The sequence below is a fragment of the Hylaeus anthracinus genome, unplaced genomic scaffold (genome assembly GCF_026225885.1).
Source record: "Hylaeus anthracinus isolate JK02 unplaced genomic scaffold, UHH_iyHylAnth1.0_haploid 4, whole genome shotgun sequence".
Lineage (NCBI taxonomy): Eukaryota > Metazoa > Arthropoda > Insecta > Hymenoptera > Colletidae > Hylaeus > Hylaeus anthracinus.
In genome coordinates, this window is record NW_026535289.1 from 2,836,686 (window position 1) to 2,854,212 (window position 17,527).

The 17,527-nt window shown below is 32.0% G+C and overlaps 2 protein-coding genes across 4 annotated transcripts in view; one reads left to right on the top strand and one right to left on the bottom strand.

The window, feature by feature from the left end:
* The first annotated feature begins 304 nt into the window (after positions 1-304).
* On the top strand, positions 305-2,343 carry LOC128894522 (MAPK regulated corepressor interacting protein 2-like). Of its 3 annotated transcripts, XM_054156308.1 has the most exons (5): positions 305-708; positions 839-971; positions 1,725-1,837; positions 1,924-2,049; positions 2,130-2,343. In XM_054156308.1, exons 2-5 carry the CDS (start codon positions 880-882, stop codon positions 2,204-2,206), a joined length of 408 nt encoding a protein of 135 aa, XP_054012283.1. In that variant the 5' UTR covers positions 305-708; positions 839-879; the 3' UTR covers positions 2,207-2,343. The 3 variants fall into 3 exon arrangements, with proteins under 3 accessions (XP_054012283.1, XP_054012282.1, XP_054012285.1); XM_054156307.1 differs by lacking the exon at positions 839-971 and having other exon boundaries at positions 489-708; XM_054156310.1 differs by lacking the exons at positions 305-708; positions 839-971 and adding an exon at positions 1,358-1,644.
* LOC128894519 (golgin subfamily B member 1-like) overlaps positions 2,336-17,527 on the bottom strand; it is a 34,341-nt gene continuing 19,149 nt past the window's right edge. Inside the window, exons 3-6 of the mRNA XM_054156302.1 lie at positions 11,585-11,717; positions 7,161-7,305; positions 6,928-7,097; positions 2,336-5,239 (exon numbers count right to left, since the gene is read on the bottom strand). Coding sequence (XP_054012277.1) covers positions 4,454-5,239; positions 6,928-7,097; positions 7,161-7,305; positions 11,585-11,717 — 1,234 coding nt within the window. The 3' untranslated portion in view covers positions 2,336-4,453. The remainder of the gene's footprint in view (positions 5,240-6,927; positions 7,098-7,160; positions 7,306-11,584; positions 11,718-17,527) is intronic.

Below are 17,527 nucleotides of genomic sequence, written 5' to 3' on the forward strand. Positions count from 1 at the left end.
CCAATAAACCTTTATTATCCTAAATGCCTCGTTTGCATTGTCTGGTGAATATGGGAAAAAGAGGGGCGAGGAGGTGTAACATATTTAGTAGTTCTGAATAATGGTTTACATAAACAAGCTTGTAGATGGTGGTTTTTGATATTTTTAATATTTCTGCCACTTCGCGTGTTGTCTAGCATGGGTATTTTTGATTAGTAACTTGTATGATCATCATCAGTAGTGGAGTCACTTTAAACCTCGCAAACCACTTCCACAGAGTTCTTTCATATACACTACATTCACTATAAACAGCTCATACTTCGTTCAATGCTTCTGTGGCATTTTGAATTACGCTCCCTTACTTAACACAAAATGGTGGCTATGTGCCCGGTGACTACCGCAAGAACGGTGAAGATACGCCACCATGCGTCGAAACTCTTCAACAAGATATCGAAACGAATACCTACGGAACTGTCGTCATTGTTTTCCAACATTACCGTCCGAGCCTTATGTTCAAGTCATTATTGTTGACAGTTCTTCTTGGGAAAAGCTTCCTGCAGCTGTTGTGAGAAACAAACGCTCTGTCTTGTCACAGGTTCGCGGCTTTTATTTCCCACGGTACACTTGCGCGCCTCTTCGTATAAATATAGTACAAAATTGCATCGCGAAGCTGCAGTCTCGACGGTGGACCGGTGGCGAAGTGGTTCAACGAAGAACGGTGAAAATGAGGTATTTATCATGAAAGTTGCACTCTACATTCCCGCGTCTGTGCGTTCAATCCGTTCCTTTCTGATCTTCGTCGTGCGTGAAATTGTTCTCCCCCTACGAAATCTCGTGTTTACTTTTGGCACGTTGCCAGTCGTTCCGTTGCCGTGAGAATTACAGAAGCAACAGTATTCAATGGATGGAGGAAGGAACAGGCGGGAACCAAAAAGCAGCGCTTTAACTGTCATGCAGGAACCGCCATCTTTTTCACCGTTTTCTCTTCGAAAGTAGGCTCTATAGTATTAATTATTTCGCATTTTTCTTGACACTTGACGCATTTTCTAATCGTACCACACGCTTCACGCATCCAACAGTAATTTTGCAATGTTGCGTTTTCTTGCTTTCGTCAAATAAAAATGTTCCTGTAATATACGTCAATCACGTATTCTATATATAATATACGTGGCTTCTAACCAAACGCATAGAGACCCTTGGGTAGTACGAACTAATTGATTAATTTATTAATTAATTAGTATAAATATGTGGACTTTCTTCTAGTTACAGTTTTGTTCCAACGCACTTATAATTTATTATTTTGTTATGTACGTTAAATGTAACGTTAATCTGTAAAAAGAAAGGTTATGATTTAGTTACGGTTTTGATCAAATGGCGTCCATTCTCTTCTGCTGCAGGGATTCTAAGAATTATGTTAACATATGTCAACAAATTATAATAAATATTTTTGTTTTGAATCTCGCGTTCGAATGCTATACACATCCATTAACCTTTCAAGATTAATATTTAACTAATTACGCGAAATGTCAACGTACTTAATTTATCGTTGAATATGTATCTCGTAATTATGGTTATTTTAATTGTCATAAAAGATCGTTAAATCTTAAAATAGATCCAACGAACTATGTTATGTTACATTAGTTAACTGTCGTCGCTTTTAATATGGTAAACATATTAAATATTAATTGCAGTTTGAATATGTATACACATATTTTAGTGATTTTATTTGTATGTTTTATTTGTAGCGGTAGATCACAAATGACGGCGATGAATGGAAAGAGACCATCCTCGATTCCACCACGACATCAACCTGAAACATTAGCTCAACACTTTGATCTAATTAAATACATTTGTGATTGTGAGTACAAGTTAGCAGTTTTTAATCTGTAGAAATTAAATTTCTTCAAGTGGAACATGTTTTATATTAAGCTATCATTGTTACAGCCTGGAATACAGTATCTAGAGAGCTGGATATGTGTCACAATCAACCACACAGTAATTCTTCAAATTATAGGAATGGTGCATCTGTCACATATTATCAAGAACGAGAACCAAATCCACAGTTGAAAGGTAAATCACTGTTGTATTATTTGTTCTGTCTTAGAACATATTCTAATTGAAGATTATTAATATTTCTGTTACACTTACAGATTTTGAGCCATTCAATCTTGAAGCCTGGTGGGGACAACGTGTCGTTCAAAGTATTACTAGGAATGCAAACTCCTAGTGCCAGGCCCACCACATCGACTATAATCGAACATTCTCAAACAGACATAAGAAACAGAAAAGATAAATTCAGTGCTGCCGAAAAAATTCTTTCCTTTTCTAGAAACAATTTATTGTATACTCAAAAGTAAGTGATGAGAGGAGGATAGCATAGGTATAAATAAGTATCTAGCAATCAGTTTTGAATCTTTTTTATAACAAAGGTAGGATATTAGCGAAGAAACAAAGAAGATGGCAGAAAAAGAATGGGAAAGAGCAGGGTTACGAAAGCATATGTATTAGTATGTAATAACATTCCTCCAACCTTTTATCGTATTTTAACGTAATATCGCCTTTTCCTGGACCTTTTTAAACATCGTGTTTTTTAAAAGTATTTTACACAAAGATTGAATCTAAGCCTTTGCCTGTTTCTGATATTGTCTTTCTAAGATTTGAGAATCAACGCATAAATAATTAAGATATATAGAGCATGCTGAAACTATTTATTTTATTTGCCAAAAGAAGTAAGTGTAATTCTAAGAGATAGTTTATTACAAATCAAACTTTGATTGTTACTTAAAGAGAAACGTAGAATAATTATTCGTCTTTTTATCTCTTTGTAATTAAAACTTGGATACAGAATGCAGAATCGAAAGTAGACGAATTGTACACTAATTCTATATACCTCGATCTAAAGGATTATATGACGGATGAACTGAAGGATTTACCTTTTAAAGTTTACACATATATGTATTTTTCCACGCATTGCATTTCACATTTTTAATAAATTTTCCACTCACACATCTATAATGAGAACGCACTTCAATTTAACGAAATAAGTGTGTTTTAAGATTGTTTAGAAGAAAATTTACTGATGTATGAGAAGATAATAGTAGTTTGCACCTCTATATTTGACAAAAACAAAAAAATGTTCAATTCTTACTCAGAATAGTGTGATAATTATTAAGATTTTAAATACGATCAAATATATGACTATGTACACCTATATATATATACGTAAATAATGTACATCTCTGCGTGTATAGCTATCCTATAAGATTCATCTGATAACATTTTTAATGATAAACAATAATGACTAATGTCTTTTTAAATACATGGTCGTCTATACCAATTGCTCCTAGCGGTATTTTTTTATGTACAAGTAAATAGCAAGAGTATTATTACGATTATAACGACAAATCTAGTTCGATACTGTTATGTGTTACAAATATTGTAATATTATACATATATATTCATGCACTTCAGAAAATGGTAGACATTGCAATGCACAGTTATCGACTCAGTAACCTTATACATTCAAGGAATTCACCATTTTCAAGGAACTGTGATTTCTTACTAATCATGGCTCGAGCTTGATCTAATGCATTGCATTTTAGAGTCTTGACAATATCTTCCAAATTAGATAGACTTCTCTCTATCGCACGTTTTTCGCTATTAAGCATCTGTTTGATTCAACAAATCAAAGTCTACATTTTGTACCGACCATTCTGGTGAAATCAATGTACGTTTTGCAATGGCACTGTACAAAATACAAGTATATAAAGAATTGTGTTTAGCAGAGCCAATGTATTTGTTTCAATAGTCACAAGCAGGGACAAGTTAAGGCGTGAGCCTTACGGGCCAGAGGTGGGCAAAATTTAATTCGAATAACAAACAACGAATAGAAACTATAGCAATTCATTTGCAACATTTATACAAATACAATTATTCGGATAAGCTTTTATCTATTTATGACATAATTTGTTTGTAACAAATAACAGACCAAAAGGTATTTATTTTTTATTTGTTATTCAAAATTTGTGTCTAGTAAGCATTTTGTCCATCTTTACCACAAGGCCTCAACCAGTTAAAAGAAGTTGTAGATTGGATTTTTACTTTACATTTACATTGCTACATTTATAAACTACTTTTCTGTTCAGAAACATAATGATAAATTGCAAGAAAAAATCATATTTATGAACTATTAATAAACAGCCTTGCAAGAATAAATTTAATTTCTACTCAAGTTTTTTTATTTTTATTTTAAAAATGGTACTGGAGTTTTTGCAATATTACTGTCCCAGAGGTAGGTAAAATATTTATTTTGATAATAATTACAAATATCAAGTTTAAGATAAATAACCGTTTATTCATTGATTTTATCCGTTATATGTAATTCGATTCAAATTGGCCCATCTCTACTGTAGTTCAGAAGTGACCACGATTGATAATCGAAATTTTTAATTAATAATAATAATAAGCAAAGTTTTCAAGCAAAAGACGAGAAGAAAGTTTCGCCATTTGAATTGATCTTTGAAGAATAAATTTTCGATGCCTCATGAAAGTCAATCGAACATTCTATTAGTCTGTTCTTCGCGAATAGATGAGTTTTCAAACGAGGAAAACAAAAGAAAACGTCAAAAATTTGTTTACTCACCCCAACTCCAACGTTTAAACGAGAAAATGAATTTATTCCAGTTAATGTCGTTTGTGCCACGTTACTTGAAGTTTTCATTCTCGTCGTTTGAGTTCCACAGGGTACGCCAGTTTGTTTAACGTTCACCGATACATGTATATTTTTGAAAAATATCAGGATCCTGTCCAGTGGTGCTCCCTCGTATTCGGCCTCGTCGTCCACAAATTCCATTTTCACCACTGTTTCGTTATTATTTAATAAAACTGGATATTTAAGTTTGATTTCACGATTAACCGACAATTTGAAGATGTACTCCTCATAGAATAGTCCGTTAGAGTGCGATTCGATACATATTACCCTTCCACATTTATCGATTATCTTGTCCTCGCTATCGAATTCCTTCCTTCGATTATTCTTCGCGCGTGTGACAATTTGAATTGTTTCGTCGTCGTTACATGCATCCTGTTTTTCGATGACATTGTTATGATTTTCCTGTGTTACGGTGTCGATCGAGTTATTAAGAGTCGGAACACAGTTTTCCAGTAAATCGTCATTAATAGTTTTTGTTTCTCGAGAAGCGAAACCATTCCGTTCTTTTTTCTCCCGCTCGAGAATTTCGCTGCGCAGTCGTTGCTGCGCCTGAAACATTTTGATAAATGTTATAGAACAATTTGTAATGATATTATTATTAAATCTATATGGGTATTTATAAAGGTATATCTATGATTGGATTTTTCCAAAAATTATCAATATCTTTGAGTTTATTCAATCGATATTAAAGAATATGTTTTCAGTATTTTTGTTCGTTCTTCTGTCTGTCAATCTCAATGTTTCTTCTCATATATAAATTAAATAACATCTTCTTTAACAAATATCTTTGTCGTTTTTTTAAATAAATCCCTTAGTATGTAAAATATCAAACAAAAATATTTTACCATTTGTCTAACAAACTATAATATTTTTCTTATTTGCTTAAACAATGTATATTACTAACTTTTCAGAGATATTAATTTAGTTCTTACTCTTTTATCAAACGTGCATAGAGCAAGTAAAGTTTTCAAAATCCTGTTCTAGGGAAGAAAGTAAATAAATACTGTAGGTAACTGTAAACATAACCGACCGCGTGCGCAATATCAATTTCGATAAAACTATAACGTTATTGCGTTTTTTGGCGGGGTGGACTTGTCTATTTACGACTATGCATCCAGTAAGTGGTGCGTCGTAAAATTTATACGTTAAGAGGGATTTTAGTGCACGCTAGTAGGAGGCGTAATTCTTTGATAATATAATTTCGTGGCTCGTATTTTCAATAATAACGCCACAAATGTATTCATAAACCTTCACATCTATGATTCCGTTCATATCTTAAAATTGATCGTGTTATACTGTCGTTTTTAATTACAATATGCAATAAAACCAATTCCATACAATTGTTATGTGTAACGTCTTCTCATGGTGCTCTAAATATATTCCTCCTGAATATTGACAAAACGTTTTTGAACGTATTTTTACTGTATGCAATAGCAATAAAAAAAGATGTTTAATAGAATATTAGAAAATGGGACGGAATATCGAAAAACGGTTTTTTCCCTAACACGTGAGATCCAATATCTGAGGTAATAATTACGTAGTAATTAACGTGAAAGTTTGAACATTGAACCCATGCGAGTGAAATACTTTGAATTTCGTTCAACATTTTTTTTTTTTATTTGTAGGGCCAACTATTTCCGTGTACAATATACGAGGAAAATTATACGATTAATTACAAACTCTGAGCAAGCACTGATACATTGAACAGGTTATTCATAGGTTTTGTAATATATTCATTTGTTTCAATTTCTGTGATTATAAAAAATATAAAATAGTCATAAAAATGCAAGAACTTTTGACCATTTATATTTATGAAATAATTTAAGACATAAGGATATTTGCAATCACATTTCAGATTAATTCAAATAACTTCATTAAAATCCTCTTTTTTCCATACAGGATTTTTCAGAAAGAACTTCAGAGTTTTGTTTTGGAATTAAAATTTAGAGAGCCCTTTGTAGAAAACCTTGTATTTTGAATTTAAAATAAAGTGTACTCTCAAAAATGATTTTATGTAACATTTCTCGCGATATGCAATTTCTTTTTTGTATGATGCTTAAACAATTTGTTAAATTGAAAAGGACTATAAATATAAATGGTAGGAACGACTTTAATAAGAATACACAGAGGATCCATATTATAACTATTTTGTACCAAGTAACAATTCAACTTTTTTGGATATAACCAATAGTAAATACCTTTGCCTAGAATTTCTCTTTTAAACAAAAGTCAAATACGCTAACCTTCCTTTTAAGATTCTTTACCACTTCTTTCAGAACGGAATTTTGTTCCCTTAATAATGTAAGTTCCGATTCATCCTTTTTGTCTTTCGCGATCCAAGTGAGCTGCCTCAGATTCTTCATGCCATTCTCGAATAAGTTTCCTGGTTCGGTCAAGTTCTTCAGAGCTACTCCAAGTAGAAACATAAGACTTATGTGAAGGAATCTTCACAGTGGTGGGTAATACTTACCTTCTGCCACGAGTTGACAGAGCGCGTCGACATCTACGTCAAAACGTTTTAAAGTTTCAAGTAGATTTGCCAGCTCGAAACTTCGGTTTTCGTGCTTACGCTGAGAGATTTGATACGCTTCTATCTCTTCCTCTAATCGAGTTGCCTATTAAAACAATTGAATTTTATTCTTGGGTATTTAAATTGTTAGTATTAGGTTGTCCCAAAAGTTTCATTACTGAATTGTGCACGATTCATTTTGCTCCATTACTATTACAACATGAATATATATGAAATTATATTGTCTATTTATATAAACACGACCACGTAAAATACTTGAGTGCAACTCGCGAAAGAAACTTTCGGGACAACCTAATAATTTCAACATAAACACTATAAAAATGTGAAGGAACATTATATAGGTGATGACACTCTGTACTTGTGAATATTAATTTTTATAACTTTAATTCATTTTAAATATGATATCAGGTCGAACAAGTTTTGAATAATTTATATTTGTTATTATTTATGGTATTTTAATGTATTGTAGGATTCCTTTGAATTCGTTATAGTAAAAGTTTAGAGAAAATGTTTAAATATTTAAATTTAAATGTTTCAGTAATCGCTAAGAATATTCTATGTGTTCTTTTAGTATATTCTATATCTCTTTTTAAATTTTTTTTTTTAAACATTTCTATCGATTTTAGAGTCTTATAAGTACTTACAAGATACCAACACGTTTCATGATACCTTTCCAGAAAATTAAACTGGAAAATAAATACGTTTCGAGACATCGACAATACGATTCATCGTAGAATAAACTGTTATGGCTATGGCTCCTACAAACAATATTTTAAAACGACACGAGACTTATAGCGGCCATAGACACGAAGATTTATTCTACTACGAGTCGTACTTCGAGTTGCAATTATAGTCGAATAGCAACGTCATAGTACCATTTAATATAGTCGTACCAGAAGTTGTTCAGAAATCTTACGCATTGTACAGTTATCGTTCAAACGATTGTATCAATGAATAATATGTTACTCCTGTGATGTATTTATTTCTGTGATTTGTACAAAGCTTGATAATGTACATTATATCTTGAGGTCAGTTGGTGTTTTGTATGAATTATTCTTTTAATTGTAATGAAGCAATGTCAGTAAGCAGGTAAATTGCTTAAAAGATGAAAACAACTGTTGGGTAACCATTAAATAAGTAAAGAATTATTTATTTATTAGATTTTTTTTTTAAATTATTTCTTCTATTATTTGAAACTTCAAATAATAAGTAATTACCTATGGAAGTAATTATTCAGATATTATTCTTTCCTGAATATATTTAGTATTTATTTGAGGCCTCGTCCCCACATCGGATCTTCTTCAGGATTATTTAATTATAGACATCGCGTTTATACTATGATGCAAATTGCAAATTAATTGGAATCATGGTGTTTATACTCTAATGCAAATTATAGTGCAAGCAGAGAATGTATAATTAATTAATTCTGAAGAGGATGATATCAGGATAGAAGAAATTCCGAGGAAAATTAAATTTGCTATCATCGTCAACAAAGTAAATTCTCTTGTTAGACAATCTGAAGATATTTTATTTAATAATCTATTTCATCAATGGAGGTTTTAAAAATTCGTGGAAAATCTACATTTTTAATGGAAAATTCCTAAATTACACTGGTCACCCGATAAATTACATTTCCACCAGACATCTTGCTACACGTGAAAATCATAAATAAATATTACATTGAAACACGCGTTAGTCATTTAAAGCGTCAAGATAATGTGCTGAAACAGTAATTTACCCCGTTAAACAACTGGAATAGCTTCCTTGCAATGTGGTATGTGGTGTCGAGTTAGTAGCAATATCTACTGCAGTACGCATTGTTTTCTCTCAACTGAACGCCTTTATGGCTTGGTGAAGCTAAGCAGTAAACAATTAACGTTTTAAGAGCCTCTACATCTCAACCCCACGTTCCTCCCTCGATACAGGGTTTGCATCTCATCTAAAATGATGGTGATACTACGTCCAGTGGATGTGTCCGTGGCAGATCTGGGACTCGTTAATGCGGCCGGTCGTAAAACTTTGGCGTTAACTTCGTTTTATACGTGCCGCGTTCAGTTCATGGCGTCCCGTGGTAGAAAATTGCCGCGAGCAACGCGTCACGGAAAGAACAAAAAGAGAGATCGATACGAGGAAAAGAGAATAGCTGAGGGGAAAAGTTCGGGGATTAGTGCGACACTTTTACTATTAATCACGCGCTCGTGAAACACAGCGCTAGCTGTTACGCGAGAAAGAAACCTATCGATCTGCATGAAACATAACGCGAACTTAATTGAATAGTGTGGTGAGCAATGTTTGCTGGATTAACGGACTAAAAGAAATATTTTCCCCTGATACGAAACGTTGTGTGGAATGGAGATTTATAGTGGTGGCATTTATTAATTATTTTTTTATTAATAGAGAACTTTGTGCAACGATTTGGTAGTATCGATCAAATACTTGTTTTGAGAATTGGTGTAAACGTAGTAATTAATATAATATTAAATTAATCGGGGTAAAATTCAATTTACTATGTGATGGAGAAAATTTGACCAAGTTCAAAATTAAGAGGACGAATTGTATAGAATGTAAAAAATTGTTTACTTGTATACAGCAAAAATAAAGAAACTGTTTCTGGAGAAAATTTTAATACTTTGAATTAATAAAAAATTAAATTTATTATGTAATCAAGAGAAAAAATTGTATAAAGTAATTGATCCTTATTGTTACAAATGATTCTTATTCTTAAATACTGTTTCTAGAGAGAGTTGCAACATTTTGAAATGTTTGAATTATTCATTCAGAAACAGTTTTAAAGACCATCAATTAATACTTGATAACTACAACTACGTGATCCCTTCTTGTTTTCCCTTTTCTCTACGAGGAATAAAGGTAGGCGTGTCATACACCCTCCAGAAACTGCAAAAGACGTATGACTGATATCCACTCGATTACAAAGAAAACTCATTCTATAGTGGCTCGAAATTCTTGCCAACAGAATTCTCTTCCTCGTACGAATGTTCTCATTAAAGACACTTGTACAAGTTGCTTGACAAAAGCAAATTTGTCTGTGAAATGCAAATATAGATTTTTTTATCGAAGTATCTACAAACTTCTACATACATTTTCGCATTTTCATATCATAATGAATATTTTGGATGCATAATATAGTGCTGTATCACTAAAACAATGTCGTTGTTCGTCGACGTTGACGTGAAGTATTTCTTTTTTATATCTTTTACTCGTAGAATACATCGATAGAATTTGTCCAAAAGGACCAGTCATTCTGTGGAACAGAAATGGATTTTCACTGGATTTAACAATAGAGTGGCGACCATTTATGGGAAGGAAACAAGAATAAAATTCGCGGTTTGGGAACGTAGAGGGCCGTACATCTGGGACCGTTTGGGATTGCTCGGACGTTGAATATTCAAAAGGCAACGGAAAGGTAACAAGTTCGATTTCGCGTGTCAGAAAGGCGAAGTTTCAAAGGACGGACTTTTTTCAATCCAGTGTCTGTAAAAAAGGCTGGCTACAACGTCAGAGTGAATGCATATCAATTAAAAAAAGCGCTTTGATGTTGGTTTACGATGCATGTAGCATCGCTATTGCATCTGAAACTTTTTGAACCACTGTCCGAGCTACCAAAGGAAATTCGAATATTCTTTGTTCTTCCATCTGTTTGTCGTAATACAAGATGAAAGTTTAAACTTTAGAGATCTTGCGACGAAGAAGTTTTATCTCCATCGAGAATAATGAGGCAATATAGAAACAGAGATATTAAGGGCGTTCTTCTTTGTTCTTTGAATGAAAATACAGTATAATATACACAATGAGTTATTTATCATTTATATTTATGTCGTATGTAAAGTATAGCGTACTGTTATATTATTGTTAATAACGGTTTTCTTCCATATACTATCAAAACAAAAACACGCATCAAACATATATTTAATTAAGTAATTTGACGAAGCATTTGCAGTACAGTAATTTTAAACATAAGAAAAAGTAGCAATTTATTCAATATACTTTGTGAGTTTAATGAATTAAACGGTTAAACGGTTAATGTTAATTTTATATATAGCCTACATTGTAATAGCAATTTCTTTTGCATCCTGGATATATTTTTGATGTTCTTAGAGTCATTTTATATCATGAAATTTAATGTATTACGAGATTAGATTTTAAATGTTCATATTTTGCATCCTAATTTGTATCATGCATTGTTCATTTTGTTCGTATTATTGTATTAACAGGTACCTAACATTTTTCTGCAGATATTATAGTAAATGTAGTTTGAAATGGTAATGTCGAGTGACTTTGTGTAAGGTACTTCCGTTATATTCGCGACCATTGGAATACAAATTTTAATAAAGCTTATAGTATACCTTCTCTTTAGTTTTGTTGTACAGCTCGAGTAGTTCGTGAAACTGTTTCTCTGTAGTTTCGCGTGTCATTTTCAAAATGTCCTCGCATTCCCGTTTAACCAAAGCCACTGCGTTGCTACATTCAGTTTTGTTGCTGGAAGTAAAGCAATTAATCTGCAAACGATGATTAATTCGATAAAAAGAAACATAGCAAGTGACACTCTTGATCGATAAATCCTGAATGAATTTCATTCTCTAAATTTTACTTTACATCTTATATATTTTACAATTTACGATATTCCATTGCACGGAATATACAAAATTGAAAAAAGTTAAGGATAAACAATTTCATCTTCTTAATAATTATGAGCACATTCTGGTTAAAATAGTCCCTTTAACTTGTCGTTTAGGAACAAAGCTGATCTGCTTCAAGAATAAGACAAATATTCTTTTTATAATTGAGAGCAACACTCTGATTAAACAATTTCTTTAATTTGACATTTAGAAATAAAGTTAATGATCTTTAGGAAAGACGAAATTGATCAATATTACTGTAGTTTCATAATAGTGTAATGTAGGGTACAATATATTCTACTACTAATATTCTAAATAAAATTTGTTTGACTGAATTTTTACAAAATTACTAAGGAGAAGTAATTATTTATTCGTCAATTTTCTTGATTTTTCTTCACTCATTGTTAGATGCACTTTTGAACTCTGGAATATATTTATGCAGCTTGAATTTTATTGTCATGAATTTTTGAATGTCTAGCGATATTTATTTTCCATAGGATCGCAATAAATTCCCAATTCCAATAAATTTCGCCAAGCTATATGTAATATGGTATATTAATCAATTTCATTTAAAACGAAGTCTGAATTATTCAGTGCATTCATTGTTTTAAACGAACACACGTCCCTTCGTTTGTTTTTCTATATTTTTTGTTGAGGATGTCTGTCGATGAATTGTTGATGTCATGTATCATTGCTTATCAATACTGCAAAAAATTTCGCGCAGACTGTTTCACCAATTTCATAAATTTAAAGTATCTACTGCATTATTTATAAAATGTTTTTATAGTGGCCAAGAGTTTATCAGTTTTATTTAAAAGAAATTTATTAAAAAGATATGTAGATATTGTTTTACAAAAATGATAAAATTGTAAATAATATTTAAATTAGGCTAAATGCTTCTTAAAGTAACTGTAATAATTCCTCCTACCTAAAGTATAAAGAAAATATCTATTTAATTTATGAAATAAATAAAAGTATAAGTAATAAATAGGATAAAACAAATCACCCCCTGAACCACCCCTTTCAAGAAGTTATAACATTTTTGGGACGCCCTGTATTGGACAAAGCAATCTTATTTAGAATGATTAGCTGAGTCAGTTTGTACAACTCTTTCGTTCCTTAAAATTGGTGTTTCACTCTGTTTCGAAGCAAGTCTTGCACTCATATTTTTTTTTTTTTTAATATGGCCAATAAAGTCGTTATATAAAATTTGTCAATAGAAATGAAAAAAAGATACTGAAACGTACAATCAAAAGATGTATCATCAAGTTGATAAATTTGTCCTATAAGAAAATGTACAAACGGGATATACTGTGTGAAGTACACATATATTTTACGTTATTTTTGGAAACAGGCAAAAAATACGAATTCTTCGTAGCTTTTGTTGAAATAGTCGCTGGAAGAATATTTTCTGCGCTCTTCTCTTCTTTGTCCTTTTTCAGAAAATAAAATCGTCCACCATTCAGTCGACAAAAGAAGAAGGTTGTTCTCGATTTCTCCTGTTTTATTGCTTAAATGATTTTGACAAATTGCGAGACCCATAACAGTTGGGAAAGGACAGACCATGAGCGACTGATCCGTAAAGATTCTTCGATACTAGTTCGAGATATCAAAATATCCGATCAAGTTATTGAATTTACTCTCCTTCGAATTCCTGGTTTTTCCGCTTCGCGAGCGCATTTGTCCTTTCTTGTAATAGAGTTCTCCAGACCGCAATTTGAAATCCGACATTGTAATTTAATTTATAGGGTGGGTCAAATGCAATCGAGCTTCATTCGTCGTATTTCTATAAAAAATTCTGTAACTTCTGTCTTTGGTTTTTTAGAGCTCGAAGTGTTCTGCAGAATTTCTAATCACATCTTGAGGTATTCTTCAGTAGTTCTTATTCGTTCACATAAATTTTTCATTTATTTTAATCTTTGTCTAATTGATATAAAGTCGATAACACAAAATCGTTTGTTTAAATTTATTCATCAATCTCACTGCGTCAACATACTTTGCTATTGTTCACTATCGTCGATCAATTGTTCTGTCTCTTCTCGCCTCCTTACTTCGTGCACAATGAATATTCATAATGAAGAAACCAAAATTTTTTGTTAATTTGTATAGATCTACATATGTTGTGTTTAATACCACTACATACCGAAGAGAACTCAAAAGTAAGGTCGAAACGTTCAATACAAAAAAATTCAATGAATGTTTACGAGAGAGACTCAATTTTGGTTCCAAATTGAATTCACACCCTCCAAGCAAATATGTATAGAAATGTAAAGTCGAAACATTTGAAATATTTCATAAAAAGAAACCGAAAATTTATGAACATCCCGTAGAATCAACGAGAATATTTAATTAAAGCGGAACAGGCATCGTGAGAAATATTTTACGAAAACGTAGCGAACGAATAAAAATTTTCATCTTGCGAATGAAAAGAACCCTTTTCTCTTTCCCAATGTTAAATAAATGCGAATCGTGGCAGCGGAAGTGAACACCTTCGCGTCTGGATTTTAAAAAGGGCACGATGTTTGCGAGGACGTAAGCGTAAAAATCATGTTTCACATGGCGAACGTAACGTTTCGACGTTCCAAAATACTTTGATGTCAATGAGGGTCTTATTCAGCACATGCAAAACTTCAAGCGTCCCCGAAACTTTCTAATTTTGTTAACACATGTACAGCTTTTCCCTCATGTTTCCCGCTAGGAGAATTAAGGTACATTATCTGGCAATTGTAGCGTAAATAACTCTACTCGATATCTAAACAATACCAGTCATCATTCTTTATCACATTTTATTTCAAGCGAACATAAGAAATAACTATTTGAAATAATATTTTCATGTTCAATTCTTCATGACGGTATTTGTAAGTAATCGAAATATTGATTTACCTGAAATATACAGGGTGAGTCTTATAACGTGACGACCTCTAATAACTCGTAAGGTATTCGTTGTACGACGAAATGTTTCAAACAAAAGTTGCATGGTATCTAGAGGGACATACAGTGCTTTAATCTGTTTTTTATTACCTTACTTTTTTATTGAGATATTAGGGTCACCTTCAGTTTTTTAAATGGAATGTCTAATATTTTTGTTCGAATTCGGATAAATCATCAAACCTTGCGTAAAAAAGTATTACATGAACTGGGACTTCAAATGAAAAATTAATGAGATATCTTGAAATTAATAATCTTCTATTAGAAAATACGATTAGTCAACGTGATTCTTAGCACGACTTTACTCTCGTCGGTAGGTCATGTCTGTAAACAAGTTCCCTGTTAAATATTAATAATCATCAACACGAAATACCTATTCAGTATCTCAGTAAATGTTAAAGTCGTATTGAGAAAGATACTAGATTTTTATTACGATGTTCAGTAACAGTGAAACAACGATATGATAATTGTTTATGGTGCGTGTGAAGAAACTGCTATAAGAGCCAAGATCTTGTACCAAGCTAAGTATTCTGATCGAAATCAGCCATCGCATTCTACTTTCTTAAGGCTTAATCGAACACTCAAAGAACATGGCAATTTTAATGTAGAGAAACGTAAAAGGTATCACAAAGTTCTGAATAATGAAGGATGTCGTACTTCAACCTTACCAGCTATTGCCCATAAACTTCTTTTATAAATATCTCAGTAATTTTTCATTTCAAGTCTCACTTCATGTAATACTTTTTTACGCAAGGTTTGATGATTTATCCGAATTCGAAAAAAAATATTAGATATTCCATTTAAAAAACTGAAAGTAACCATAATACCTCAACAAAAAAGTAAGTTAATGAAAAACAGATTACAGCACTGTGTGTCCCCCTAAATACTATGCAATTTTTGTTTGAAACATTTTGTCGTACAACAAATACCTTACGATTTATTTGAGGTCGTCACGTTATAAGACTCACCCTGTATATGACGAATGTATATACATATAAATATATATCTTTCCAATTAAGTTTTAAATAGTAGGCATATCAAATAAGCTTCGAAAATAAACAATTCATTTTATACAATGAATAATTCATAATGAAGAAATCAGAGCATACAATATTTTACAATATTCTTCTGTGATTTATATAAATCACTACTACATCATGTGTTTAAAATTAGAAATATTTAAAATAAATATGCTTGTTACATGTATCAATCTCTGTTTTCTCTGAATCATTACAATTTCACCATTTCAATAGTTCAAAGAGACTTGTAACTTCATCAGTTAAAAGATCTTTCAATTACATATTCCATACATAATAATTATTTTCAGAAATGCATCAAATATACAATCATTACTTTGAACGCTATTTCACGAAATACTACAGTGTATAATTTGAAATAAATTACGTTACGTTTAATTATTTTCAAGCCATTCATACGTTGACGTTTACTTTGATGGCTTTTGAAAGTTAATCAAGGCGATATTCGAGCACGTTAATCTTTCAACTTCATACTCGATCAATTATGGGTTTCGCCCCTCGCGCGCGTACACGATGAATTTTTGTCAACAAAATGGAAAATTTCTCTGATACGTGCACTTGTGTCAGTTCACCGATTCGACGTTTATACTAATTTTCCCAGTAATTTACGTTTCATTGTTTATTCCATTTTCGGTTCTGTTTGACGTAACTGATGTGTACAGTCAGACGAGCAGCACGCTCGCGTTTGGCATCGCTCCATTTCGCGTATTCACATGCAATTGACAGAAAGATCGTTTGACACCACCGCATGACGCGTATCGATTACTTGTTAACTTATTACGCATGGTATCGATACGAACCATCACAGTTCCAATACTTTACCGTACATTGAGCAAATCGGTGAATGCAAATAACACAATGAGATTATCGAACCGCAAGAAGTTTGTTTTATCAGGTCATTTCGAGAATCATTGGTTTCTGATTTTTTTTTCGTGGGTAAAAGAGATGTTCTACACGTGTGTGTGTGTGTAACTGAAGGTTCGATGAATGTAAGATATTGATAGAAATTAGATAGAAATTGATACAAAGATATTGATATTGTAGAAATTATAAAATGTATTCGAATTTTAATAATTCAATAATATTTATTGACTTATTGTTAATCTTAAAGGTGAGTTGGTAGAATAAGTTACATTTAAGGAAAATTTGTACACATACAACAAGACTATTATATTAATCACCTACTAGTGTAGACACTTTGTTTGGTGTTTCTTCTATTGCTTTAAATTAAATTATAAATACTTATTTCATAGAAATCCGACAGGTTATTTTCACACATTTACCTAGTATCAGTTTAAATGTATGTAAATTGTTAAATTTTCCGGATTTCAATAACTATCATTAATTATTTAGAATAAGTTCTAACGTGAATTTTATTGATTTAATACGGAAAACAGAGTTTGTCTAATATGAGTTTTCTTGAATTATGGTATTGTAGTATAACCATAACTGATTATATATTTGATGGATGGTTGGATCAGTATGATAATAAATACAAAGCTAAAGTAATCTTTCATTGATCGACAAATTGATTATAACAAATTACTGATTTTCCAGCTCAGTAAAGATTATCATGATTGCTCTCGCCAATTAATTATAAAAGCAATCACAAAATTTATTTACAAACTACTGTCCCAACTCTGGCCCAACCCCTAGTTCTAGATTTTGCACGACCATACGCGTAACTTTAACGTTGGCTTCGCGA